The sequence below is a fragment of the Solanum dulcamara genome, chromosome 10 (genome assembly GCF_947179165.1).
Source record: "Solanum dulcamara chromosome 10, daSolDulc1.2, whole genome shotgun sequence".
Lineage (NCBI taxonomy): Eukaryota > Viridiplantae > Streptophyta > Magnoliopsida > Solanales > Solanaceae > Solanum > Solanum dulcamara.
Window position 1 is genome coordinate 73,156,545 of NC_077246.1, and position 28,000 is coordinate 73,184,544.

General features: G+C 35.9%; 1 protein-coding gene across 2 annotated transcripts; it reads left to right on the forward strand.

The window, feature by feature from the left end:
* Positions 1–2,739: 2,739 nt before the first annotated feature.
* Positions 2,740–27,998, forward strand: LOC129870291 (ABC transporter A family member 1). Of its 2 annotated transcripts, none has more exons than XM_055945018.1 (40): positions 2,740–3,068; positions 4,843–4,922; positions 5,322–5,499; positions 6,064–6,146; positions 6,955–7,171; positions 7,647–7,861; positions 7,972–8,032; positions 8,498–8,584; positions 9,088–9,320; positions 9,400–9,514; positions 9,597–9,686; positions 9,975–10,195; positions 10,294–10,406; positions 11,022–11,128; positions 11,385–11,447; positions 12,514–12,600; positions 13,067–13,165; positions 13,241–13,425; positions 13,671–13,725; positions 13,825–13,896; positions 14,116–14,823; positions 14,907–15,085; positions 16,855–17,065; positions 17,650–17,733; positions 18,530–18,571; positions 18,664–18,760; positions 20,659–20,786; positions 20,895–20,999; positions 21,878–22,024; positions 22,853–23,116; positions 23,223–23,358; positions 24,117–24,196; positions 24,372–24,479; positions 24,673–24,823; positions 25,995–26,131; positions 26,231–26,305; positions 26,390–26,693; positions 27,045–27,178; positions 27,506–27,564; positions 27,653–27,998. In XM_055945018.1, the coding sequence occupies exons 1-40, from the start codon at positions 2,949–2,951 to the stop codon at positions 27,732–27,734; spliced, it is 5,712 nt and encodes a 1,903-aa protein (XP_055800993.1). In that variant the 5' UTR covers positions 2,740–2,948; the 3' UTR covers positions 27,735–27,998. The 2 variants fall into 2 exon arrangements, with proteins under 2 accessions (XP_055800993.1, XP_055800994.1); XM_055945019.1 differs by having other exon boundaries at positions 13,825–13,887.
* Positions 27,999–28,000: the final 2 nt, after the last annotated feature.

The window sequence follows — 28,000 nt, forward strand, 5'->3', positions numbered from 1 at the left end:
TATTGTTTGATATAAAACCAAGCTACTGAAAATGCTTGCCATTGCATAAGTACCCTCCTAAATTATACTCGAAGTTTCAGGGATACCTTATTTTTAAGGGGGTTCTATTACCCCTTAAAGCATTTCACGTTTATACAAGGTTTCAGGAAAGGGTTGCACCCGAAGGAGTGATGTAGATATTCTATCCTCCGACACTTTCCTTCCATATAAACAGTGGTAAAGCAAATCTCCAAAAATATTACCACACCCATGTTTGAATCAACAAATACTTTTCCCATGAGTATTTTTCTGAGGTAGGTGGGAGGTGTTATACTATGTCAAACATTAATGTTGAACTCTAATGGTGCCACAGACCATTAGATAAACCTAAAAGTGAGAGGTTCCTTTTGCAATCAAACAATTTTAACACAATTTCCCAAATAAATTAGTGTTACATGAAAAATAATACTATGATTTGATGTGATTGCTACCTTTCTTAGCACACCATTATTAACTTCTTGCTTCAAGTTTCAACTAATAATACACTAATCATAAAAGCAATGGACAAAATTTTCTTGCATCCAACTTTTCTTTCATCGCAACTCTAAGGCTTCTCCATAATAACTACGCCTCAATTTCAAATAAATTATAAATAGTTATACATATTTTTATTATCGTGTTACTCAATTTAAACATGTTTCAATTTAATAATATAAAATAAATTAGTTTGTGTTATTGTGTTTGGGCAATGTGGGCTCTCAACTACATGGATAATTCAGTATATGACTTTTTCAAACTGTCGAAAAGAAATACTTTAGCAACAACAACATATCCTGAGTCGAGGATTTTTCGAAAATAATTTCTCTATCTCCACGAGATAGAGATAAGGTCTCTACTCGTTCCATACACCATATGCGAGATTACACAAAATATGTTATTGTTATATCTATTGTTAACGTTAATATAATCATATAAATATAATAGTTGAAAATTGATCCGTCACTTTTTTTTTTTGAAAAAAACTATTATCCATTTGGCACTTTCCTAGCTATAACATATGATTTTGCATTAATCATAGTTTATTATTTTAGTAGCTGAAAAATATATGATGATTAAATTATAATTATATCGTATCTTAGCCTCCAAAAGAGGACCAATAGAAGATTAATTATATTAACTGTTCTTATCCAAACAAAATATTAAATATCCTCCTTCGTAACGATTAATACTGGTAAGTCTATTGATCTATCAAGACAGAGTTACAATCTTCTCGGAATATTATATTATGTATATAAGTCAAACATTACTATTTATTATAAATATATATTAAACCTTGAGTACCTCAAAGTTTTTGGCCTCATTACTGTCTGTCCACACAAGTCGTGTATGTATTTGTAGAAAATTCAACAACTACCGTAACCTCGATTTCTTTTGGTGAAACTCTAAATATTTAATAAAATAATTGATATAATTATAAATTAATCAATACATCACTATTCTAAACACACAAATTTTTATAAAAATCTTTTACAAGAAATTGATCAGAAATCTCAAAAAAATTTTCTAACAGAAAAACAAACAAACAAACAAAGACAATGATCGTGACATTATAGGAGTTTTGAATAGTAAACTAATTTTGACGTCCAAAAGCCGCCATAGATTAGGTTGGTTTCGTCCCACTTTCCTTATTTTGAATTATATATATATATATATATTTGTTTTTGTTTATATTACAATTTGGTTCGACATAGAGGTTAAAATATTTATTTGGTATTATATTTATAAATAAAATTCCTAGTATAATAGAACGTGAAATGGGAATATAACATAATTTGTCAAATAATTAAAAAGTAGTAAAGTATTTTGTTTGAATTTTAGACTTGAATAGATATTTAATTATATATAAAAAGTCAAGTATGTTTACACGGAAAGATGAGATTTTCTAATAATTATTTTCCAATCACCATTATTTTTTTCCAACTTTGAATGTTTGATATATATTATTTTGAAAATCCGATTAATTCACAAAAAAATTAAACATTTATTATTAAAAGTGATTTTATTTATAGGATTCAAATTCAAGACATTTTAATTAAGAAGTAATATTATTTAACAATCCATCACTGTCTTTGATGGTCTTATCAACTATCTACAACAATATTATAATCAAATGAAAGTATTTTAAACATTAAAAAACCTATATATTTCATATTTTTCTCCTAATTCTTGAAATATTTAAATTAATATATATATATATATTATTTTTTTGTTATTTATTTATCTTTTGTCATCTTATAAAACACTATTTTGGCACGTGTTACGTATGTTTGAGGATACATTCAAAATAAGTTCCATTAAGTATGCACTAAATAGTTTTGATTTTCTAAATTTTTAAAAATTAATATTTTTAATTTTTCTTAAACATTTATCGAACTATGTTTATTAGAGATGACAATAATTATGACAAAAAAGAAAAGAAAATAAGTATAAACTCAAATTTAGAGATACAATTTTGTAGCTTATGCTAATTTATGAAGTTTAGTATAACCTTTTGAGGTGTAAATTTTTTCTATTTTTTTTTATATATCTAAAACATTATTTGGGTTGCATATCCTTGGTATTATGATTAATGATAAATATTTGATGGAAGCTAAAAATACAAATTAAAAAGATCAAAACGGTTCGATACATACATAAAGATGGACCATTTTGATCTTACCATCAAACATAAGGGACCATTTTTGTCATTTTTCTTGATGTTAGTTTGGGAATTGATTTCATTGTCACAGTAGAGAAAACTCGCTTCCAAAGTGATTCTTCTTCCTTTGCCACCTTTTCCACCCCCACGACCCCACCCCTTTCTCTTGTTTTTTCTGTCCACTGAGTGAAGAAAAAGGAGCTAATTGAAGTTGGGTTTTGCTCAGTTTTCTGTTTAAATTCTTGAAATTGAAAAAGGGTTTAACAGAATCATGGAAAAGAAGGAGGAGAAAGAAAAAGAAGATATGAGGAATTCAAGAAGACAGCTCAAAGCTATGCTTAGGAAGAATTGGCTTCTCAAAATTAGACACCCTTTTGTTACCTTTGCTGAGGTTAGCTCATGCAAATTCATACTTCAAAGAGATTAAAAATAGGAAAAAAGAATAAAGATTCAATTTTTTTCTTTTGATTAAGGAAAAAGAATCAATTTTTCTTTTGTGGGGTTTTCTTGAATTTTGATATATTTTTATCATGGATGGTTTTTTGCCTGAAGATCATATTTTTATTCAAGGTTCTGTATTTGGTGTTCATGTCTGATGGAGGGAGGAGATTATAGTTGCTTTGTTTGGTGATCATCCTATTAGGAGTTGTTATAATCCTGGAAAATATTAATGTCGCCCTGGAAAAAAAAGGATTCAAATTTTCTTTTGATGAAGGAAAAAAGAATCAATTTTTCTATTGTGGGGTTTGCTTGAATTTTTGGATAATTTTATCATGGATTGTTTATTTCCTGAAGTTCATATCTTTATCCAAGATTCTATATTTGGTGATCATGTCTTGTTGTTAATTACTTATTTTCTGTCTATGATGGAGTGAGGATATTATAGTTGCTTTATTTGGTGATCATCCTATTAGGAGTTGTTATAATCCTGGAAAATGATAATGTCACCAAAACCCAAAATATTGGGCCAAGTACAGTCAACTTCTCAGTTTTTTTGTGTGTGTGGGGTGAGGGGGTGAGGTGGGAGGGGTGTGTGGATGGGAGGGGATGCTGGAGTAAAGGGAAGGAATGTTCTGATAAGGATTAAATCTTGCACCTCTAGGAAAAAGATGAAAGGGGTAAGCTTTACTAGGGAGATAACACTAAATCTGCAATGTCGGAATTTGACTTACAGCAGACTGAGTTGAGCTCCATTAGTTCCTTATGTTCTTCATCAATTGTTGTTTCTTATAATAAAAATATTTGGAGGCAAAAAGAATAAGTTGCATGGGCGACCGTAGTTCAAATGTCAACAGAGACTAAAATAGCTAGGGTATTCGTCCCATCTGGTTAAGCTTTGGTGGACAGAGTTAATCTCTACTTGCTACACCCCTTCCCCCACCTCCCCTAAAAGAAAAAAGAATGTTACATGTCGTCCTCTTTTTATGATCTACCATATGTTATGGGGAAACAGGCTTAAATACAGAATTACAAGTAGCAGTTGTGTGGGATTTTACTTACAATCGTGCTACTATGAAGACAATCAATGTTTTCCATTAAAGGTGTAGAACCAATAAGAAAAACTAAACCTTGACAGGGGATGAACGAAATTCAATGTAAATAGTTCCTGTGAATCAGTACTGGACCATTACAAAGTGTTGCATCATGTAACATTAGAAAGTGTCGCATCATGTAAACTAATTTGATTCAAACTCTGATAAACCACAGTAGGAAAAAGGAAAAAAAAGTGAATTTCAGACTTTATGTTTTTGGCTTCTACATTACATTGGGGATGCAGATCTCAACAATTTAGGCACCCTGGTATTGCTGTAGAATCTGTTTCTTTCCCCTTCTTGTGATTATCCATTCTTTAGTTACTTGAAAGTTTTACTCTTTTAACAACTGTTACTGCTTAACCATTTAAAATTGTTTTTTTTGTTAATGTTTAAATAAATTAAAATTACTAGAATGTGCGATGAATTTGATTACAACGAGGCCTTAGTTTCAAACAAGTTGGGGTCAGCTATAACTTGTTTTGGACTGAGGCATAATAGTTGTTTTTGTAATCAAATTCTAAATTTTATGTTCTGTTTTCTGTCTGCAGTGGGTTATTGAGATGTCATAGCTTTTTATTGAGAGAAGAGGGTCTAATGACTTCTTTGTAAAATAAATCTTTTTAATTACAGATTTTACTCCCAACTCTCGTAATGCTGTTGTTGATTGCTGTGAGGAGTAAATCTGATATCCGCATCCACCCAGCTCAGCCGTATGTTTTCCTCAACTTGCTTTTAACTACTCATAGTAGATTTATGTTCATGTCATTTCTCTCTTGTGTCTTTTGGAAAGGCTGAAAATGAAGTAGGACTAAGTTTATTTAGGAAAGCATGAAGCTCTTTTTCCCTTCGCTATTAGTTAAGTGAAGCAACGTGATTTATTTTCTATTGTTACATTTTCCAAGTGCCTATATAAACATTGTGGGAGATTGAAGAGTGGCAGATATATACTTCTAGTTGTTGACAATGTCTTCTGTTTCCTCCAAGCTGGTCCACTGATAATCAACGTTTGTTAACCACATCCTGCTTAACAAAGTTTCACATTATCAGTTAGTTTCCTGTACTTATATCATGATTCTTCTATCTGAAACTGGTAAACACGAAATATGCAGGTATATTCGGAAAGGGACAGGGATGTTTGTGGAAGTTGGAAAAGGTGATACTTCTCCCCCTTTTAACCAAGTTCTAGAGCTACTATTGGCCAAGGAGGAGCATTTGGCATTTGCACCTAATACAGCTGAGACAAGGATGATGATCAACATTTTGTCTCTAAAATTTCCTGTACTGAGGGTATATTCTGTGATTTACCTCTTACTGATATTTCTTCACAATATTTTTCTCTAAATGTTGAAATCAGGTCTTATTTTCTCTTCTCATGAAAATTTTCTAAGTATTAAGATGATGGTACTGATCACTTGCCAATTGATTAGTCTGTAATGTAGGAAAGAGCACAATAACTTCAAAATGGAGTTTATTCTTTTTTTATATTTTGTGTTCTGGTGTAAAAGTGTTTCATTGCAAGTCCACTGGCTCTCAGATATTTCTCGGTTATGAAAAAAGGGTGTTCCATTGTAAGTCAATGGTTCCAATACCTTGCTTTCCAAAGAATTTCGTATTATTTTGAAATCTTACCTCAGGCCAATTTCATTGTGCTACCGTTGCAATGATAAATACACTTGTATCTTGAAAGAGAGTGACATATCTGCTAGACAGGGATAACAACTTATACTGATCAACATTTTGTAAATACAAGCTGTTATGAATAACTCAACTTACTGTCTGGCCGTCTCTTAATTTGGTGAATGTCTTCTAGATTTTGCTTCAGATGATGCTTAAGATTTTTTTCTTTTGCAGCTAGTTACCAAAGTTTATGAAGATGAAGAAGAACTTGAATCATATCTACGTTCGGACCTTTATGCTGCATATGACCAAAATAAGTGAGCTATCTATTCATCTTTATTTTGGTATATCATATACGCGAGGATATGGCTTTGAAGTTGGTTGTGAGGATTGCTTTTAATAAGGTAGATAATTATATTTCTGTTTTGAAAAGCTCCCCTATACAAGCAGTTCACAAAAAGAAGTTGGAAGCCTACATCAAAATATTTTTCTTTGCAAAAGACCCCCAATCTTCTATACAAATAGGGATCTCGTGGGTTCCCCGAATAGAAAGTATACACGAGGCTATTCCTCAAATGCACAAAGTCATATTTTTTTAAATGTGGTTTCCAAGCCAGCTCGCCTGCACCTCTACTAATTCTACGGGATACCTGCTATCGCTCACCTGCACATGTACCGGCTAACTCTGTCCACCAAGGTTTGGACATATAGGAAGAGGTCACCTAGTGTTTTTGCCTCCGCTAAGATTTGAACCTGAGACCATATGGTTCTCAACCCGCTTCATTGATCAGTAAGCCACACCCTTGGATGCAAAGTCATTTTCAATTCCTTGTATCACTTTCCAATTTCTCCTTCCATACTACCCACATAAGGGCCAAAGGGGCAACCTCCCATGGCCGTGGTCTTCTCTTTCCTGCTTTTAAATGCCCAACTGTGCAACCAGGCTTTTACATTTCATTGCTAAATTTGTGAAGTTTAAGTTCTTGATACGTACTGTCTGATGGAAAATATTTGCTTTGGGAGGTTTCATGTGCATTTCCTTATGGTATGTCCATGTTATACTTTCGTATTTATACTAAAGGATAAAATGCCAAGTCATCTTTCTTATTTCTTGCTTTTTTGTAGGAACCTTACAAACCCCAAAATTAAAGGAGCAGTAGTATTTCATGAGCAAGGTCCTCAGTTATTTGATTATAGCATACGCCTAAACCATACATGGGCTTTCTCAGGATTTCCTAATGTTAAAACCATAATGGACACAAATGGTCCATTTCTGAATGACTTGGCATTAGGTGTCAACACAGTACCAATTTTGCAATATGGTCTCAGTGGGTTTTTAACAGTAAGAGTTTGTTAACGTCTCTGCTACCTTTCGGATCCAATGGTTATATTAGTCCTTCTAATTTATTTTTGTTCACATTTTATTGTTAGTTCCATGGAGTATTTGGCTTGAATTTTTTTAAGTGAAGTACAAAATCCATGCCTAGAGGGTGTATTGAAGACATAATAAATTAGTAAATATCTTGCAAGCTGGCAGAAAAGACTGATTGAACTAGATATGTGTTGCCTGCATTAAGATCTAAAACTTGTTGTATTTATCTTCTTTGGCTGCTTAATCTTTTGGATGAAGTGGAGAAACAGAGTTAAATATGACCGTTGGCTTATATCTGCTACTTCCCATATCATGGTACAATTATGTGTCATAAAAGTGTCTAAATTTCTCAAATCAATGGCAGGTTGTAGCTTAAGAATTCATTTCCACCCCAATAGCCACATATATTGACCACGTGTATATTTTTCCTTTTTTCTTTTCATAGCTCCAACAAGTCATGGACTCATTCATAATATATGCTGCTCAAGAAACTATGACGAACTTACTAAGCTCGCCTAGCCACTCTCTTGATTCAGATGCCCAGCTCAAGATACCATGGACTCAGTTTAGTCCTTCAGACATAAGACTTGCTCCATTTCCAACTCGTGAATATACGGATAATGAATTCCAGTCCATTGTCAAGAAAGTCATGGGAGTGCTGTATGTGAATTCTATATTTCTCTTCTTCTTGAGTTCTGGCTTTCTTCACTTATGTATGTTTTCTTGTGCTTTCATTATTCTATCTCATGCTTTGATATATTGGTTTGTAGGTACTTGCTGGGGTTTCTTTATCCGATTTCTCGTTTAATAAGTTATTCTGTCTTAGAAAAGGTATAGCATATCTGAAAAAGAATTGTTTCATGATAGAGTGGATAAAAGTCCCACATTGGTTGGGAAATGGATTGTGGTCTTCTTATATGGACTTGGGCAATCCTCCCCTCATGAACTAGCTTTTGGGGTTGAGTTAGTCACAAGTGTCATATCTTGACATGGTATCAGAGCCAGGTCCATCCCCGTTTGGACTCCCAGTCCACGCTCCAGTTGGGCCTGGGCGTGAAGGGGAGTGTTAGAGTGGATAAAAGTCCCACATTGGTTGGGGGATGGACTGTGGTCTGCTTATATGGACTTGGGCAATCCTCCCCTTATGAGCTCGCTTTTGGGGTTGAGTTAGGCACAAGCGCCATATCTTTACACTTAATATTTTTTCTCCCGAAAACGTTCTTTTCACTTTCTAACTTAATTGCAGTTGTGGTAGTATTTCTCCTAGCATTTATTTTTGGCATCTTTGATCTGTAGGAGCTCAAGATAAAAGAGGGCCTCTACATGATGGGTTTGAAAGACACCATATTTCATCTCTCTTGGTTTATAACATATGCTATTCAGGTAAAAATGCAACATTTGTCTCCCTTAAGACTAATTCCCCAAACATTGCAACATTTGTCTCCCTTAAGACTAATTCCTCAAACATAAGAAAAACATAATTGCGAGTGCTCGCACACGTGACACCCAAACCAGAAAGGTGGAAAAGTAAGAAATAAAGGGAGAATCTTTCTCCTTTTGTATGACTTTGTTTAGAGAAACTTTCTTCTGTTGTATGACTATTAGTATTTACTTCTAAATCTTTTGCTAACAAATGGAAATAAACGAATTAGCTCCTTGGAAATTTTAGACATGGTAACCCTTACTTCAATTGTTCATGAATGAATTGAATCACTACAATTTCTTTTTCTCTCGTCTGATTTTAGCATCTGATATATTTTTTTTAAAACCTTTTCATGAACCAAATCATGTCTGAGTTATACTGCTTATTAATATTGTTTGGAATATTGATCTTTCAAGACATAAGTCACCTGTACTGCCTGTTTAATATTCTGTTTCTTTGGCAGTTTGCTCTTTCTTCTGTGCTACTTACAGTATGCACCATGAGTACCCTGTTTCAATACAGTGATAAGACGTTGGTGTTCGTGTATTTCTTTTCCTTTGGCCTCAGTGGAATTATGCTCTCATTTATGATTTCCACGTTCTTCACAAGAGCAAAAACTGCAGTAGCTGTCGGGACCCTTACTTTCCTCGGGGCATTCTTTCCTTATTATACTGTCAACGACGAAACAGTCTCCATGTTAGTCTTCATTCAATGTGATTACGTAGTTGTAGCGATAGCTGCAGTGCATAAAACTCCTTGTTTATTTCTCATGTAGGATAGTGAAAGTGATTGCTTCTTTCCTTTCACCTACGGCCTTTGCGTTAGGATCCATCAATTTTGCTGACTATGAGCGTGCTCATGTTGGACTCCGGTGGAGTAATATGTGGCGGGTATGTTCTTTCAGATTTCTATCTTCTTTTCTTGTTGATTTCCTGCACTTCACCATCTTGTTTTCTTATATTATGACTACAGGAATCTTCAGGAGTGTGCTTTTTGGTCTCTCTCCTGATGATGTTACTTGACAGTCTGTTGTACTTTGCAGTTGGTCTGTATCTTGACAAGGTAACTCTTCTAGACTCCGTAATTTTTTTTAAAAAACTCTTCTCGATTCTGCTTTCTTCTCCCTTTATTTCTCAAAAGTTTTCCAGTTCACTGTAGTTGAAGGATTTTCCTTTTTCGCTTTGTTTTTTTCTTAAATCATCTTTTTTAAAATTTTAAAAAGGTCATAACAGCTTGCTAGTTTTAGATTCCTATTGGTTTTACCTATTTTAATCTTTTGGAGTATTCTATAAAAGCTACTATAATGGTATCATTTTGGATGAGTTTGAGAAGTTTTACTTATCCAATCAGGTACTTCACAAGGAGAATGGATTTTGTTACCCATTGCGTTCCTTGATCCAGAAGTGCTTTGGGAGGAAGAAAAATACCAGAAATAATTATGCATCCACCTCAGAAGTCAAATTCACTGAGCATTATGATGAAACAAGCAGTACTGATTTTATAAAAGATGTATCCGGACCAACTCTAGAATCAATGAGCTTGGAGATGAAGCAGCAAGAATCGGATGGCAGGTAAATTTGTGTCATCTGGATTTCGAAGATTTTAGTGCATATATGCAATAAGTGTTTGTTTGTCTTACAGTGGTACCTGTGCTTTACAATATTTGCAGATGTATTCAGATCAGGAACCTGCAAAAGGTGTATGCTACAAATAGGGGAAACTGCTGTGCTGTTAATTCTTTACAACTGACATTGTACGAGAATCAGATTCTGGCACTTTTAGGTAACCATGATTGGTTGTCTCTGCCATTTTCTGTGGTTTCACTGGATCATTAATCTCTAACTTACCTAGAACAAGCTGGTCAATAGTCCTGAAGGACAAACGAGGGTTGAGAACAACTTTTGCAAGACCAATGATTAGTTTAATTTTGTGCATACTTATTTGATGTGCAAAACTGTGTACAACTTTTGCTTTATCTTTTAATTTCCTTATTATGAGACATAGTAGTATCCATTAGATTCGTACAACTGGAATGAACTTCTGAAAATGTTATGTGAACATTTTTCTCTTGGTTTATAAGATCACACAATGCTGTCATTAGTAGAAAACCATGTACTTTTGTAAGGTTTTCTATTTTTGCTATACTTGTATACAGATGCGTTTTTGCCCCTCTTTAATGAAATTCGTTACTTTATTAAAAACCAAGAAGAGATTATGCAATGGCCTGTGAAATCTTTCATCTGATGTTGTCAGAATGTGAGCATTTCATTTCACAATTCCTTCAAGGAAAAATACCTTTTAATAGTTCTGGAATTTAGTATTTGTTTTTCTTGCCTTGTTTGTCTCATTTATTTCTCTTGATTTGTGTTGATTGAATATAACTTCTTTATTTTGAAGGACACAACGGGGCTGGTAAAAGCAGTACAATAGCCATGCTTGTTGGTCTCGTTTCTCCTACTTCTGGAGATGCTCTGGTGTTAGGGAAAAACATCCTAACTGACATGGTAAATCGCACATTGAGGTCCTCATATTTTGACAAGATTTAAAGCCTTGAAATGTTGATATGAGCCGCTAGGAATATGTGTGTGCGCGTCTTTTTGTCCCAATTCATCAAACCCTAATGAAAACTTGTTTAGTGGATCATTTAGCTCAATGAAATTTATTGTGGTGGTTGCCATTCTCTTATTGTTCATTTTGAGTCTCTTTTGTTCAGAACTTCAGATACTTTGGTTATCTGACTTAGTTTTGTTACTTTAACAGGCTGAGATACGGAAGAGCCTGGGAGTCTGCCCTCAGTATGATATTCTTTTCCCTGAATTAACTGTAAGCAAGTTATTTGAGTGCCATGGGAGATGCTATTGATACTTTCCTCTTTCTCTTTGTGAGGATTTCAATTACCTTGTTACCACATAAGTGTCTAGTTGACTGCGTTAATTCTGGAGTGGTGTCATCTAGAAATATTCACTTCATTTTGTGCTGCATGTGCTTCTAATTGCCTGCGCTTATATTGAGGTGGTATCATCTAGAGGTGTTTCCTTATCCTTCTATTGAAAGCTAACTGTCAAATAATTAACTAAACCTTAACCCCAAACTAGTTGAGGTCGCCTGTATAAAATCCTCTATATCTATTCTGCTATATTCGAGCCCATCTCATACCAATGTTCGTACATAATTTCTTGTAAAGGAAAATGGGGTTCTTTAACTCTCACATTTATATCTACACTAACATACAATTCTTTAGCTGTAACTAAAGACTTCAGGCAAGCACCATACTTAATATGACTGTATCAACAACTACACCTTTATCTTAACTAGTTGGCAGTCTATCATCCACACTACCTCTATCATACATACGACATTACACGAAGCGAGAGTGCATGGTCAACACACACCTAAAGCGCCTACGTTCTGCTTGCAGCCAATACAACCACAACCTAACTTGCACGAGATTCAACAACCGAAGCTACTGGTAGTCCCGAGGGGGCAATGAAGTTTCTGAGGAATTAGGGACATCTATTTGGTTTATCTTTGATTAATTTTTGTAACAAAGACATATCAACCTCAACAAATTTGCCCTCTATTCCTGAAAAGTTTCATTTTCTCTTCTGAACATTGCAAATAGATAACACTTTCAGATCACACCTGATTAATATCAAGTGGGGTAAACAAGTTCTACTACATAATGTGATATTTCTATCAAGCCTTTGATGCATGTGATGTTTTGGGACATCACCGAAACTCTTTTTTTGCTTGGTCCATTCCTCTGCCTTGTTTTTGTTTTTTGTTTCATATTTTTCTTTTTAGAGGTTATGTGCTCTATGCTTTCAGTTGTGAGTGTATACAGTCCCTTCTATTCATGACCATATTGTGCTTAAATGATTTTTCCCAGGTGAAGGAACATTTAGAAATATTCGCTGATTTAAAGGGTGTTCCAGAAGACTCTAAGGAAAAGGCTGTGACTGAAATGGTTGATGAAGTGAGTTTTACCCTGAGCACTATTGATAGAGATGGATTATGGTGCTATAGCTTCTTGAATCTTGAATGTAGATTAAATTATCATTCCTGTGCAATATATCTGGTGTCACCTTTTTTCTAGCTAGATGAACTAGTGGACTTAAACCTGATTGATAGAGCACTAGATACTTTTGGAAACAAAAAAGGCTGAAATAGGTCCTATGTTGTAGAATAAATAGTAAAAATCTGAAGTTCTTTTGAAAAGTTCATGGAAGTACGAATGAACTTTGCTGTATAGAGCCTTCACATAGGATGAGTAATCATTGATTGCATGAGCGCCTCTTGCTACTTTTGAAAAATGTAGCTTCTCTCCTTTCCCTTTGGTTCTGCTTGTTAAATAATTTCTTCCATGACTGAATTCCGAACTCATCCTTCTGTGCTTAATAAGCTGAACAGGGACAGGATTTTTGTTTTTTATGTTATATAAGGTTGGATTGGCAGACAAGCTTAATACTGTTGTTAAAGCTCTTTCTGGAGGTATGAAAAGGAAGTTGTCCCTTGGGATAGCTCTAATAGGGAACAGTAAGGTTAGTACAAGTTAAAGAAAATTTGTTCATTTATTGTGCCTTGAAACTTCCTGAAAAATTTAGTCTACTTCTTAGGTTATTATTCTCGATGAACCAACAAGTGGAATGGATCCATACTCTATGCGGTTAACTTGGCAGCTGATTAAAAGAAAAAAGAAGGGAAGAATCATATTACTTACAACACACTCCATGGACGAAGCTGATGTGCTAGGAGATCGGATTGCTATCATGGCCAATGGTTCTCTAAAGTGCTGTGGGAGGTGTTTCACTTTGCTACTGAGAAATTTTGTTTATTTTAGAATTAATTTAGCTCCACTTGGGGGTTATAGTCTTATAGAACGCATGGCACTAGGAAAGGCGTACTTTACTACCCTTACGAGGAGTGGCCATCTTGAGACTACTTGGCCCTCGCTGTAGCCATGAGTTAACTCTGAGGAAGTTCATGCTTTTATAATTTAATGTCCCTTGTGGAATTTATCAACTCGAGTTTTCATTTTCTTGACAGTTCAATCTTCTTGAAACATCAGTATGGGGTTGGTTACACTCTTACTGTGGTGAAGGTATGCTCAGCTTTTCTAGGTTAAATTCACAAAGTTGGGGCCTTCCTGTCTCAAAATATTTATTTCTAAAATTCTTGGTGGTATTGCTACTCTCTGCAGACTGCGCCAGGTGCCTCAGTAGCTGCTGATATTGTTTACCGTCATGTACCTTCTGCAACATGCGTGAGCGAAGTACTTTTCTTTATTCAATATTTAATATTTCCCTTCCTTTGCCTTCTATCTCATTCTATAATAGCGTTCATATTTGGTGTGTTTTGACTATGGAATTTGATTTAGGATGCCGACTTGCGTATTGAGCGCAATCATATAAAAAGAAAGGAGGAAAAAAAACTCTTATGACAAGAAGCTTTTGTTAATCATGCCAAACAGTTAAACTTTCAACTATTGTAGGTTGCTGCAGAGGTTTCCTTCAAGCTTCCCCTATCATCCTCATCTTCCTTTGAGAGCATGTTTCGGGAAATAGAGCGCTGCATGAGAAGATCCAACCCTGAATTCGAAACAACAGACTGTAGAGAAATAGACAATCTTGGCATTGAGAGTTATGGAATATCTGTCACTACTCTGGAGGAAGTGTTTCTGAGGGTTGCTGGTGGTGACTTCGATCAAGCAGAGATCCTTGAGGAGAAAGTGGATCCAAATTTATGTGATTCCGTTGATTTAAAAGTGTGCCAAACTAATGCTTCGAAGACATTCTTCCCTTCCAAATTATGTGGAAACTATTTTGGAGTCATTTGGCTTATGGTGACCTTAATTGGTTCAGCTTGTAGTCTAATCTGGGCTGCAGTTTCAAGTGTCATTAGGCTTGTGACGATGCAGTGCTGTTGCTGTGGTATACTGTCAATATCTACTTTCTGGAAACACTCGAAAGCGCTACTTGTTAAGAGAGCGAAATCAGCTCAAAGAGATCAGAAAACAATTGTATTCCAGCTGTTAATTCCTGCTTTCTTTTTGCTTCTTGGTCTGCTGTTTCTTAAGATTAAGTCACATCCTGATCAGCAGCCAGTCTTCTTCACGACCTCGTACTTTAATCCTTTATTAAGTGGTGGTGGAGGAGGTGGTCCAATTCCTTTTGACCTCACCTTTCCTATAGCAAAGGAGGTCTGTTTACTATTTACGGCCACATCTTTACTCTTCCTAATAATACTTAAAGGTTCTTCACCTACAATACTTTAACTGTGCAGGTTGCCAACCATGTCCATGGAGGCTGGATCCAAAAGTATCATGAGACAACATACAGGTTTCCTGATTCTACCAAGGCATTGAACGACGCCATAGAAGCAGCAGGATCAACTTTGGGCCTTCGCCTACTTTCGATGAGTGAATATCTGATGTCTAGCTTCAATGAATCTTATCAGTCAAGGTGAATTACTCTGAAAGTCATCTTCAGCTTCAAAGGATTGCTGTCATTTTTTTTCTTGTCATGTTTTTCTTCTTGCAACCCTTCCCTGAATAACTTCTCTTTTGAGTTGAGGGTCCATCGGAAACAATCTCTCTACCTCACAAAGGTAGGGTTAAGTCTGCATAAATCCTACCTTCCCCAGAATCCATTTGTGGGATTACGTTGGGTATGTTGTTGATGGGTTAGTATTTTACTAGTGCTCCCGAAGGAAAAGTATCTATAGCTCATCCCTGTATTGTGTTTTTCGATATTGTAGCCCCATGTTATTCCCACTCGATGTCTAGTCTAAGCTTGTGGAGGGTGGGGGTGTAACAATGTCACATTTATTGCGGCAATGGTCTATTGTCTCCTTATAAGTCTTTGGCAATCCTCACCATTTGCTCTACGTTCTGTGGTTTAGTTAAGCCAAATGTCTATTTTTTTCCTAATGTGGTCTTAGATATCCATTCTCATTCTCCTCCCTGTTGTTGTCTTTCCTAATGTTGGACCCCTCATATTATGTTATTTATGCTCCATACGTGGGTGTTAGAGTGTCCCACATTGATTGATAAAATGGGAGTGTCTCACATTGGTTGAAGTGTGTGATCACCAAATCTAGAAGCAAATTAAGCTGTTAGAGATAAAAAAAAGGGCAGCCTGGTGCACTAAAGCTCCCGCTATGGCGCAGAGTCCGGGGAAGGGCCCGACCACAAGGGTCTGTTAGAGATAGTATATCATTATTAAATTAATAATTTTGTGAGAAAAGGAGATTTAATTATAGTTATCTTTGGTGAATATTGTTAAGAAAATGGACTTTGGGCTTAGCTCAACTTCAAAGTTAGCTCATGAGGTGAGAGGTGAGGATTGTCCAGGATCACCGGTCCATTCACTTAATCAATGTGAGATACTTAACACCTTTTGTATGCTAAGTTTTAGACATTGGTGTGTGGATAATATAACATGGGGGCCCAACAATGCGTTGACAAGAATTTTGATGGGTTTGTCTCTAATACCATATGAAATAATGTGGATATCTAACTAAAACCTTACGACAGTAGGTGGAGTGGTCGAGCTTTATATAAATGAGGGATAAAGTGTACTATATAACACCCTTCCGCACATGGAATTTACTTCTATGTGGGTTGAAGTCTTTGTTTTGCTTAACATGTGTAAATGTGCTTACAACATGTTAGGCATGTTTTTGATGACAAGGGGACCCGCAAGCGCTGCCCTTTGGGTGTGCACCGGGTAAACCCGCTCTTGTGCAATAGCTTGCAAATCACACAGGAGAGGTAAACAGCACTAGGCAAGCCCCGTGCGACGAGCTCGATCCAGAAGGCCAACCCCTCTGCATGTGACTTTATGCCTAACATGCATAAATGTGCTTACAACAAGTATGCCTAACTTGCATAAATGTGCTAACCCATGAAATGTAAAGCCTGTATCAATAAAACATAATGGTGGTTGGATTATTTTATTGTGAAGATGAATTACAATAAAACAAGTCGCTTTGACAAGATATTCTGTACTACCCTGGGCATCTTTTATGGTCAGAAACCTCCTATTGTCTTTAGACTATTTCAAATGCAAGTAAATGAAATCTCATCACATTCCGATTGAATATGATGTTCATATTATATATTCTACTTCTTCCTGATTTGCCTTCAATGGTTATTAATTTAGTCTTTTAGGTCTGCCAAATGAATTAGATTTTCCTGCTTTAAATCAGTTTCATGCATATTCTATTGCAGGTATGGAGCCATAGTCATGGATAATCAGAGTGGTGATGGGAGCCTTGAGTATACTGTTCTATACAACAGTTCTTGTCAGCATTCTGCTCCAACATTTATCAATTTGATGAATTCAGCAATACTCAGGCTAGCTACACAAAATGAAAATATGACAATTCGCACTCGTAACCACCCTTTGCCGCAGACAGCAAGCCAGCATCAGCAACATCATGTATGATTTGCTATCATCTTATCATTGATGAAATTGTAGCATTCTACGCAAATCTATTGGTTAATTGTTTCAGCGGCAACATTCTTTGACTGACTATTTCTCAAAGAACAAGCAATGGTGAAGTCATACTTGATGGGTGATACATTATTCCTGTAAATAAAATTTAACATGATAATCTGTCAAAGTAAATCTTGGGTTTAGTGGTGTTGCAGGTTGTTTCACGGGTTAAGCTACACATGCTAAACTAGTAAAATATCATCTATAACATGTCTTATTTAACAATTCATTTTGAGTTCGTGAAGTTTTGTGACTATATCTTTTACTATACCTAGATTCTGAACTTAAATCTTGTGCAGATTACTAAATGTGTGAAGCTAGAAATCCTGTGCAGATTACTAATGTGTGAAGCTAGTCTTTTACCACTGACACATACACTTTTTAACCATAAATAGTTTGGTGAAATAACAAGTTGTCAATTTCCATTTCCCAATATTTGATTGACTCTATTGCTTTATGATACATCAGTCAATGATGTAATTCTGAATTTGCTTGTTTTATGGTTGTATCCTTCATTTGTGTTTTAGGATCTTGACGCCTTCTCTGCAGCAGTTGTAATCACTTTAGCATTTTCTTTTATTCCTGCCTCATTTGCTGTGGCGATTGTCAAGGTAAATTTACTCTTTCTCCTTGCATATTGTATTGCATTTAAGAAATGATATTTATAGGTGTTCTTGATCCTTCCACCGGGTGGATCTAACTCCGATTGATTGAAAATTAAAAGAACTCAGCATCAGATAATTGTAAGTAGTACTGCTGGAAAGTCTGGGTCTGAATATAACTTCCTCTTTGAATTGTGAGGGATTTGGAGGAAGAGAATCTTTTTATGAAGCAACTAGAGGTGCTACCTTATTAAAACAACAATGTTCAAAAGGTTCTCCTTGTATAGGAGTATTAGGCTAGTAAATAATCAGTCTATACTAATAAAGTAAGTTTTTCTATGATTAAATAGAGAGCATCTTAAGGTATCCTGTAGAATATTTTATATTTTTTACTTTATTCAAGTACTATGATAGGGGACTCTTGGCGCAACTGGTAAAGTTTCTGTCATGTGACTAGGAGGTCACATGTTTGAGCTGTGGAAACAGTCACTCACAGAAATGCAGGGTAAGGCTACATTTGTGGTCCGTCTCTTTCTCGGACCCCGCGCATAGCGGGAGCTTAGTGCACCGGGATGCCCTTTTAAATTTAATGATTCTAGACATGTATGATCTGAACACATTCACTTGACATCCTAACATTTCTCACACATAATACATAACAATGGTGCTCATCCATGATTGGCATGTTCATTTGTTCTGGACATTATTTCATCCTTGGAAGAGTGATTTCTGTAATTTGCTTGAGTCGTCAAGTATAACCACTCTGTTGGCTGGAAACCAATTGTATGCAATGTTTTTTTTGTAGGAACGTGAAGTGAAAGCTAAGCATCAACAGCTAATCAGTGGGGTATAGATGCTCTCTCTTCGACATGTCTTAGTCTATCCCACATTTTAAGAATTGCTTTCTAAATGATGCTTTCATGCTCCCAAATTCCGCAGGTGTCCATATTCTCATATTGGGCTTCCACATATATATGGGATTTCATCAGCTTCTTATTTCCTTCATCATTTGCGTTAGTTCTCTTTTGGATATTTGGTATGCTTCAGTTTTTCTCCTCTGTTTATACATAAAGGAGTTCGCTTTAAATGATTGATAGTCAAGAATTCTTCATTAAGGTCTTAAAAGTTAAAAAAGAACTTTGAAAAAGCTTCACTTTGCTTAAATTGTAATTATGCTCTTCATAGATTGTACTTTTTCTCTTGTAGTCTTGTAGTTTGCATTTATTTATGAGATATCTTGTGGAAAAGTTTCAGATTTCTGCTACCATGCACTGTGAAAACATTTCAAAGAGCCATTTCATTTATCAGATATCATTTTTCAATAAAGACATCAGGTGAAAATTTGAAATACTTGATGGGTCTAATTAACAGGTTTATCCCGGGTTTTGATCAAGTAATAAAGAAGAGTAGTAGATCATATTTGATGAAAGAAAAAAATAGAATAGTTGGAATCAATAGTTGTGATGCATTATTGTAGATCTGAATTTCTTTCTAACTTCGTTATTCTGGATGCATATGTCTTCAGTTGGTTAATATCCTCTTTCATATCCTTTGTTGGTTGGAAGAGTAAAGATTGTTACTTGGATTCACTCTCCTCTACCATTTGTTCTTGAATAGTTATTTTATGCGTCTGTCTTATAATTCCTTCAGCAGCATCTTTGTCATTTCACATTACTATTCCCAAGTTACTCAATCCCTCATATGAGATTGAGATAAAACCCATAGTTACTCCATCCTATCTAAACTGCATTACTTTGGCTGGTTGGATCTATGATGACAGAAAAGATTGTTAAGAGTCCCACATTGGTTGAGTTAGGCCATAAGTTATGAAGACGATGTTCAATCATGGGCTTGCAGGTTGGTGTTAAGAGTCCTACATTTTTTGATGGTATAGTTTGTTGTCATCTTTTACAGTCTTTGGCAATCCTCACCTCATGAGCTCGTTTTGGGTTGAGTTTGATTGAAGGTTCATTTTCTAGCATATGTTAGACAGATCACTGGGTATAAGGAGAGGTAGAGGTAGGCCGAAGAAGTCTTGGGGAGAGGTGATCAGACAAGACATGACAATGCAGGCTTACTAAGGTTATGACTCTAGATAGAAATACATGGAGGTTGAGGATTAGGGTAGAAGATTAGTAGGTAGTCGAGCGTGGTCTAGTTCTCTTATCAGTATGTGTTGTTTCCTTTGCTTCAATTATCATATTATTTGTTGTTGCTAACTTGTTCTCTTCTTAATTGTATTCAGCATGACCTCTTCGCTATTATATTTGCTTTATATACTTGATTTTCGATATGTTTACTCGAGCCGAGTGTCTATTGAAAATAACCTCTCTACCTTCACAAGGTAGGGGTAGGGTTGTGTATACACCACCCTCCCCAGACCCCACATGCGGGATTACACTGGGTATGTTGTTGTTGTTATGTTATACGGATTACATGTTTCTTTTCCCATCCTTGATTCAACCTCTTGTCGAGGAAGACTATCAATTATATGGAACATTCTTGAGTATATGTGATATTGTTGTCTTTTCTCTGTTGGCATAATACATAATTATGCCCTTTAACTTGGCTTTAGTTGGCAACTATGCCCTCCAACTTTGGGTGTGCACAAGTAGGCACTTAAACTTATATAAAATTGAACAAGTAGACACACGCATCCTACATGGCATAATACACATAGGACGCCACATAGGACATATTTGCCACGTAGGACGAATGTTTCTATTTGTTCAATTTTGTGTAAGTGCCTACTTGTGCACACCAAAGTTAGAGGGCATAGATGTCAGTTGAGGCCAAGTTAAAGGGCAAGTTTATGTATTATGCCTTCTCTGTTCAATACCACATAAAGTTGTATATTTTTTGTTTGTTCACATTACCTTCTTTTTAAAATCTGATTTCGCTATCCAAAATCTTAAAAAAGAACTGTTTCTGTAGGTCTTGATCAATTTATTGGAAAGGATTCTCTCATCCCAACAATTGTGTTGTTTCTTGAATATGGACTAGCAATCGCTCCATCAACATACTGCCTCACATTCTTCTTTTCCGAGCACAGCATGGCTCAGGTATCTGTTTTGCAGGATATCTTAATATTTGAGCTGTTGAATATTGTTGATCCTGATACCAATCAGAAAAAATAATATTGCTGATCCTGATATTGTTTTTATGTGCAGAATGTCGTCCTCCTCATCCAGTTTTTCACTGGCCTAATTCTTATGGTTCTGTCCTTCATAATGGGATTTATGGATTCTACAACACACTTAAATTCTCTGCTCAAGGTTGGAAGGCCTAAATTATTTCTTTTTCAGAATTACTATATTTTGTTATGTGTATGGTTTTAGCTTTAGAATCAAGGGCATCCTTTAGAGTGATTCTTTTGATTTTATTTAATAGTTGTCATTTTCCATGCATTGAGCTACTGCTACTGCAGATGGTAGGATCTCTAGCTCTGAAATCTTTGTACCCTTTGATTTAAAAAGGGCAGCCCGGTGCATGAAGCATCCTGCTATCACGCAGGGTCTAGGGATGCCCGCATCCCAAGGGGATGTAGGCAGCCTACCTTGACGCAAGCATCAGTGGCTGATTCCACGACTAAAATGCATAACTGATTGGTCAGCAAGAGACAACTGTGCCATTGCTCCAAAGCTCCCCTTCTACCCTCTAATGGCAAAGTTTGAAATATTGAAATGAATTTTTCTATCATCAAGCTTTACTTAATTGGTCACGTGGAAGCTTTCCGTAGATAGCAGTAAGATTATGGAATGACTTCTCTGGCGACAACTCAACAATGAGCGAGTATTTTACAAGTCCTAGGACAAATCATCTGGAACGACAAGAAAAACTAGATAAACGAAATGATGGAACATTTTAACACTGTACTAATCAATGTACCAAAAAATATTCGTGAAACTGGATGATCTTGAGAACTTGTGCATTTTGTCTGTCATGCTGTCCTTTCTTGATAAGACTTCCTATTCACACCAATCTTAGGTATTTTATCACCAATGGGAATAACAAATGAAATACTTTAGTTGGATTGTCAAGTTAGATATCGTTTCATTTCAAGAGACTCATTATCTACCTACATTTAAGTAATGTCTCTTCTTGTATTCAATAGTGCATATGTGATCCTACTAACAAGGGACAATCTTTTCAGAACTTCTTTAGACTGTCACCGGGATTTTGCTTCGCTGATGGATTAGCTTCATTAGCTCTTTTAAGACAAGGGATGAAGAATGGATCTAGAGATAACGTACTTGACTGGAATGTGACTGGTGCTTCCATATCATACTTGGCTGCTGAGGTAGCCATCTGGTCTGCTGACTCTAAATAAACTTTATTGCAGCTTGATCATTTTTTTTTTGAAGTATATCTTATTGCAGCTTTGATCATCTCGTAGCTACTTCTTTCTTAAGAAAAAAGTCCATGCATACTATATCTTCTGGTAGAGTTTTTGTTAAGTTATCCCCTCTCTCTCCTCGTGTGATGGAAAGAGACACAATTCATTTGTTGAAAACACGTGACATTCATGACCACTTGCCTGTCATGTCCACCAGATTGTATCATTTATGCTTAAATATGCTATGATTTAGATGCACTTTCTACCTCCTCTGACATAAATAATTACCCTGCTGGTTGCGAGTCTGAACCCAGCCACTGACAAAACCCTGATATTTTGGAGACAGGAAGAGGGACAGGCCCATTATTCACCAAATTTTGAACCCTGTGCTACTGGTCCTCGGGGATTTAGTTATCACTACATAAAAAAAGAAAAAAAGGCTACTCTGTACAGCCAATCATTTCCACCATCTTCATGGACTACTTTATCACTACCACTCTGAGCATGTACATGCTGACAATGGAATAATTTCCTTTGGCTGACCTCAAATTTTGCACAGGCAGTTTTACCAGTTGAGATTTATGTATTGTAAGCGACAATTGTTTTTCTCTTAGCATTAGTACTCTCCGTTGTGTCTTCATTATTCATCTTCCCTCTATGTTTTTCTTCCTTGCTCTCTGTACGCCACATCATTTATAGCCTTTGCTAAGATATCTTAGGTTTTAAAAAAACCTTGTGATTTTGTAGTATAAAAAAAAAAAAACTTTTGATTTTGGATATCCATCAATGCAGGCCATTGTGTATTTCCTTTTAACTCTGGGGCTTGAATTCCTGCCTCAACAAAAAAGAAGTCTTTCCAGAGTTCATGAGTGGTGGGAAAGCTTGGGAAAATCTAGACGTGCTAATTCCCTGGGGTTTTACGAACCTCTTCTGCGACCATCCTCAGGGGATGTTGCTTCTGAACTCGATGAGGACGTAGATGTCAAAGCAGAGAGAGACAGGGTTTTATCTGGCTCAACTGATAATGCAGTTATCCACCTCCGTAATCTTCGGAAGGTATGAATTCTCTCTTTCCTGTTCCATCTCAAAAAGAAAATCTCTTTCCCGTAGTTCAAAATATTTGAGTGTTAATTATGTTCAACTATGTATGCATCTTTTTCAGGTCTATCCTGGAGGGAAGTCCCAAGTTCCAAAAGCTGCTGTCCATTCACTGACTTTCTCTGTCCAAGAAGGAGAGTGTTTTGGGTTCTTAGGAACTAATGGAGCAGGGAAGACAACAACACTGTCAATGCTATCTGGTACAATTCTGTTCTGCAGCATTACATAATGTTGTATTTGTGAGGTAGTCTTCCATTCAGCTGTGAGTATATGCATGTTTGTGATAATAAAGAAGTCTACACTCTATAAAACCACTTTTTATTTAGGCATAATATGTAAACAAACATTCAAACTTGGCTCCAATTGGCAAGTAAATACTCTAACTTTGAGAGTATGCATCAAGACACCTCAACTTGATCTCAACTGACAATGAAACATTAGAACTCGTCCTTACTATGTTTCATGGACCCCCGACGCTACCGTGGCACATGAATTTTGGAGGTGTCTAGATGATCATTTTGTAAGTTGGAGTGTTCAATTGACACAATGGATACTAGTTGAGGTGTCTAGATGTGCATACTCAAAGTTGGAGTGTTTACTTGTCAACTTAGGCCAAGTTTGAGTGTCTGATTATGTATTATGTCTATTTATATGATCAATTGCTGGAAAACAACCTGGCTATTGACAATATGCTTCTCTTGGTAATTGTATTGGTTTTAAATTTCGTAAAATTCCTTGGGTACCTTAATTATGCTGTTTCTTAAACATTTCATGTTTTATGAAGCAAAACATGAAGTGTATTTCATTCTCACTAGTTATGTCTGTGATTTAAGTACTTATTTTGTTCCTACTTGCAAATATTGTGCTTACATCCTACTGTACTTCTACTTTTCTTCATTTCATTTGAAAAATAAACCAACGTTGGGTCAAATATTCACTTAAAAATATACTATTGCAGGAGAAGAATACCCTAGTGATGGAACGGCATTCATTTTTGGTAAAGATATACGTTCAGACCCCAAGGTTGCTCGTAGACATGTACGTGTCGTTCTTCTGGTATAATGAACCTAGTTCCATTTTGTTATCAAAGATGAGTTATCAAAAAAATAAAAATTAAAAGGAAAAGAAAAACTAACACAGGTAAATCTAGGATATTTTCAAAATAAAATGTCAGCTCTATAGCTAATATACTTTTGATGTCTTCTATGTGCAGATTGGATATTGTCCTCAGTTTGATGCTTTACTAGAATTTCTGACTGTCCAAGAACATCTTGAGCTCTACGCAAGAATTAAAGGAGTACCAGAGTATGATCTGGAAGATGTACGTTGCGCTTGATTGTACTCGAATTAGATGCAATCATAATTTAGCTTAACTTTCATGATTGCAAAGTAGTCAAAAAATAATCTGCCTTGAATTTAGTACTTGAATGAGAGCGAAAATCTTCTTTTGTCTGTTAGCTGAAGTGGTCTGTGTTGACCATCAAATGATTTCTAACACTAGTAGATCTTGACAGGTTGTTATGCAAAAGTTGCTAGAGTTTGACCTGATGAAGCATGCAAACAAACCATCTTTTGCCTTGAGTGGAGGAAACAAGCGCAAGTTATCTGTTGCAATTGCAATGATTGGAGATCCTCCTATCGTCATTCTTGATGAGCCATCCACAGGTCGTCAGTTACCTCTAAATTGCTATCCTTCTATTTGTATTTCTTTTCCCTTTTTGGATCTCATTCATGCTCTGGACTCCAAATCAAACTTAATACTCCCTCCGTCCCAATTTATGTGAAGGTGTTTGACTGGGCACGGAGTTTAAGAAATAAAGAAAGACTTTTGGAACTTGTGGTCTAAGATAAGACATAGATAGCTGTGTAGCTGTAAATCATCACATTAAGAGTAAAAAAGGTATTTTAAAGTTAAAATGTTACTAATATAGAAAAGTGTCGTTATTTTTGTGACCGACGAAAAAGGAAAGAGTCACATAAAGTGGAATGGAGGGAGTAATATCTTTTTATTACTATATAGATACATTTGCAATGTTCGCACATTTACATATGTTTACAGCCTTTTTAAGTATTTTGCAATTTCACATACTGAGGAAGATTCCTTCAATTGAGTGATGAATTCAATAATAAACCTCTTATCAAGCATCCTCTATATGTATGTGCGTGCGAGTATGTAAGTATATATCTATATATTATAAATATACCAGAAATTCTATCAGTCGACAGATGATTACATATCCCAGTACTAGACCATCAGTTTTTCTTCCACATTTTTGCATTCTGATGTTTAGCTGTACCAAATGCATACATTCAGAGTGGAATGCTGAATCTAACAGTTTTTTGCAAATCCCACTCCAAAACAATATATTTTTCTTTCACATTTTTCGTTCTCTAATTACTTAATTGATTCAAGTGAGAAACTTTGTCCAGATGCTTCTATTACAACAACATACCCTGTGTAGTCCCACAAAGTGGGAAGTGGGGTCAGATGAGGGTAGAGTGTACGCAGACGTTACCCTTACCTCAAAGGTAGAGAGATTGTTTCTGATTGACCCTTGGCTCAAGGAAAAACAGTCTAAAGCAGTCCTGAAAATAATAACCAAAAAAAAAACTGATGGTAACATTACAGAAACTACAGCAAAAGTGCAAAACAATATGTATTCGAGGTACAAGAACAACAGATAGTAACAACAATCGAAGGACAAGAAACTACAAGAGCAATACTACGACTACTAATATGAACGGACAACAAGACAACGCAATGTTACCTACTAACCTTCTATCCTAATAGATGCTTCTTTTACAAAATCTTGATTTATATTGTCAATTTTTCCAGGTATGGATCCTATTGCCAAACGTTTCATGTGGGAAGTTATATCTCGTTTGTCAACTAGACGAGGAAAGACAGCTGTAATTTTAACTACCCACAGCATGAATGAGGCTCAAGCTCTATGCACAAGGATTGGGATAATGGTATCTGAGCACTGTGCTTACATTTACTACATGTATCCCACATTCCATAGTCCTAATTCAATGATTTGTTTTCCCTCTTGTTCTTTATGCATCCCAAAGGTTGGAGGCAGGTTGAGGTGTCTTGGTAGCTCTCAGCACTTGAAAACTCGCTTCGGGAATCATCTTGAACTTGAGGTACTTGTGACCGTTGTTTTTCCGCACTCATTTTCAAACATCATTATCTGTAACTGTACATTCTTTCTGTATCTTTATCTTCAGGTTAAACCAGTTGAAGTCAGCTCTATGGATCTGGAAAATCTCTGCTTAATAATACAAGAAAAGCTATTCGATATTCGTCCTCACTCTAGGAGTATACTAAATGACATTGAAGTTTGCATTGGAGGTACTAACTCTATAGTCTCAGAAGACGCATCGGCGGCAGAAATAAGCTTATCAAAGGAAATGATCATGGCTGTTGGACAGTGGTTTGGCAATGAAGAAAGGGTGAAAGCATTAGTATCTGCAACTGACGACTCTTGTAAAATTTTCGGTGACCAGTTGTCAGAGCAGTTGGCTCGTGATGGTACGTCAACCTACTCCCTCTATTTCAATTTGTTTGTCTGGTTTTGACTTGGCATGGAGTTTAAGAATGTAATTTTTTTTTTGAATCTTGTGGTCTTAAACTAAAGATACATAGAAAGTACCAAAATGTCCTTTAATCTTGTGGCCTTAAACATGCCATGTGGAAAATTGAAACTAAAGTCACCAAAAAAGGAAAAACGCATTTTTTCAAACGAATTAAAAAGGAAAGTATGACAAATAAATTAAAACGGAGAGAGTATATCTAAGTTGCCTCCAATTCACAGATAAGTGCATCTAATGAAAATTAATATTTTTTTATTTGCTTGATCGTCTCTTTCACGAATCATGCCAGGTGGACTCCCGTTGCCGATATTCTGTGAGTGGTGGTTGGCTAAGGAGAAGTTTACCAAAATCCATTCATTCATTGAGTCTTCATTTCCTGACGCTACATTTCAAGGTTGCAATGGATTGAGTGTCAAGTATCAGGTAATGCCACTTAACATCTCTTTTATGTACATCCGTAACTCATCGTTGGGTTGAGATATAACATGATGCTGTTTTACCATCCATACAAAACCATTCTTTTCTAACCAAGAGAGCGTGCAGACAACCAGTGGCGGAGCCAATTTTTTTACGGAGGAGTGTCAAAATGTAAAAAAGTAGACACAAGGGGAGTCAACATATAGTATTTATACATAAAATTAAAATTTTAACCTAGCTAAACAGTGTAATCTTCCAACGACACCCCTCAGCAAAAGGTGGCTCCGCCACTGCAGACAACTATTACATAACTTATAACATGTATTGTTTCAGTTGCCTTGTGGAGAAGGTCTTTCACTCGCTGATGTTTTCGGGTACATAGAGAGGAACAGGTACGCTTTCCTTTCTACTTAGTTCTTTTACGAGGTACGTTCTTATGTTCCTAACGCTCATCAAGTTGTAAACTTTTGGAATCGACAGAAACCAGCTCGGGATATCAGAGTACAATGTCAGTCAATCTACACTTGAATCGATATTTAATCATTTAGCAGCAAGCTCATGAAAACTCCTTACCACACCCGACACCATTGGTCCCCTCTTCGTTTTTTCCCAGTTTGAAGAGGGTATGCTTACTCTGGAAGATCGACATTTTTGCCTCCATGTGTTTTCCGGTGATCCCCTGTATGTAACGGTTCTTTCGAGCTGTACAGTAAATATGATCAGATTTAACATTAACACAATTTTAAAATGTCACATTTTCAGATCATGTTATTGTATTCAAGTACAGTATGAGTTTTAATAGGCATAACACAAGTTTATACGCGAATT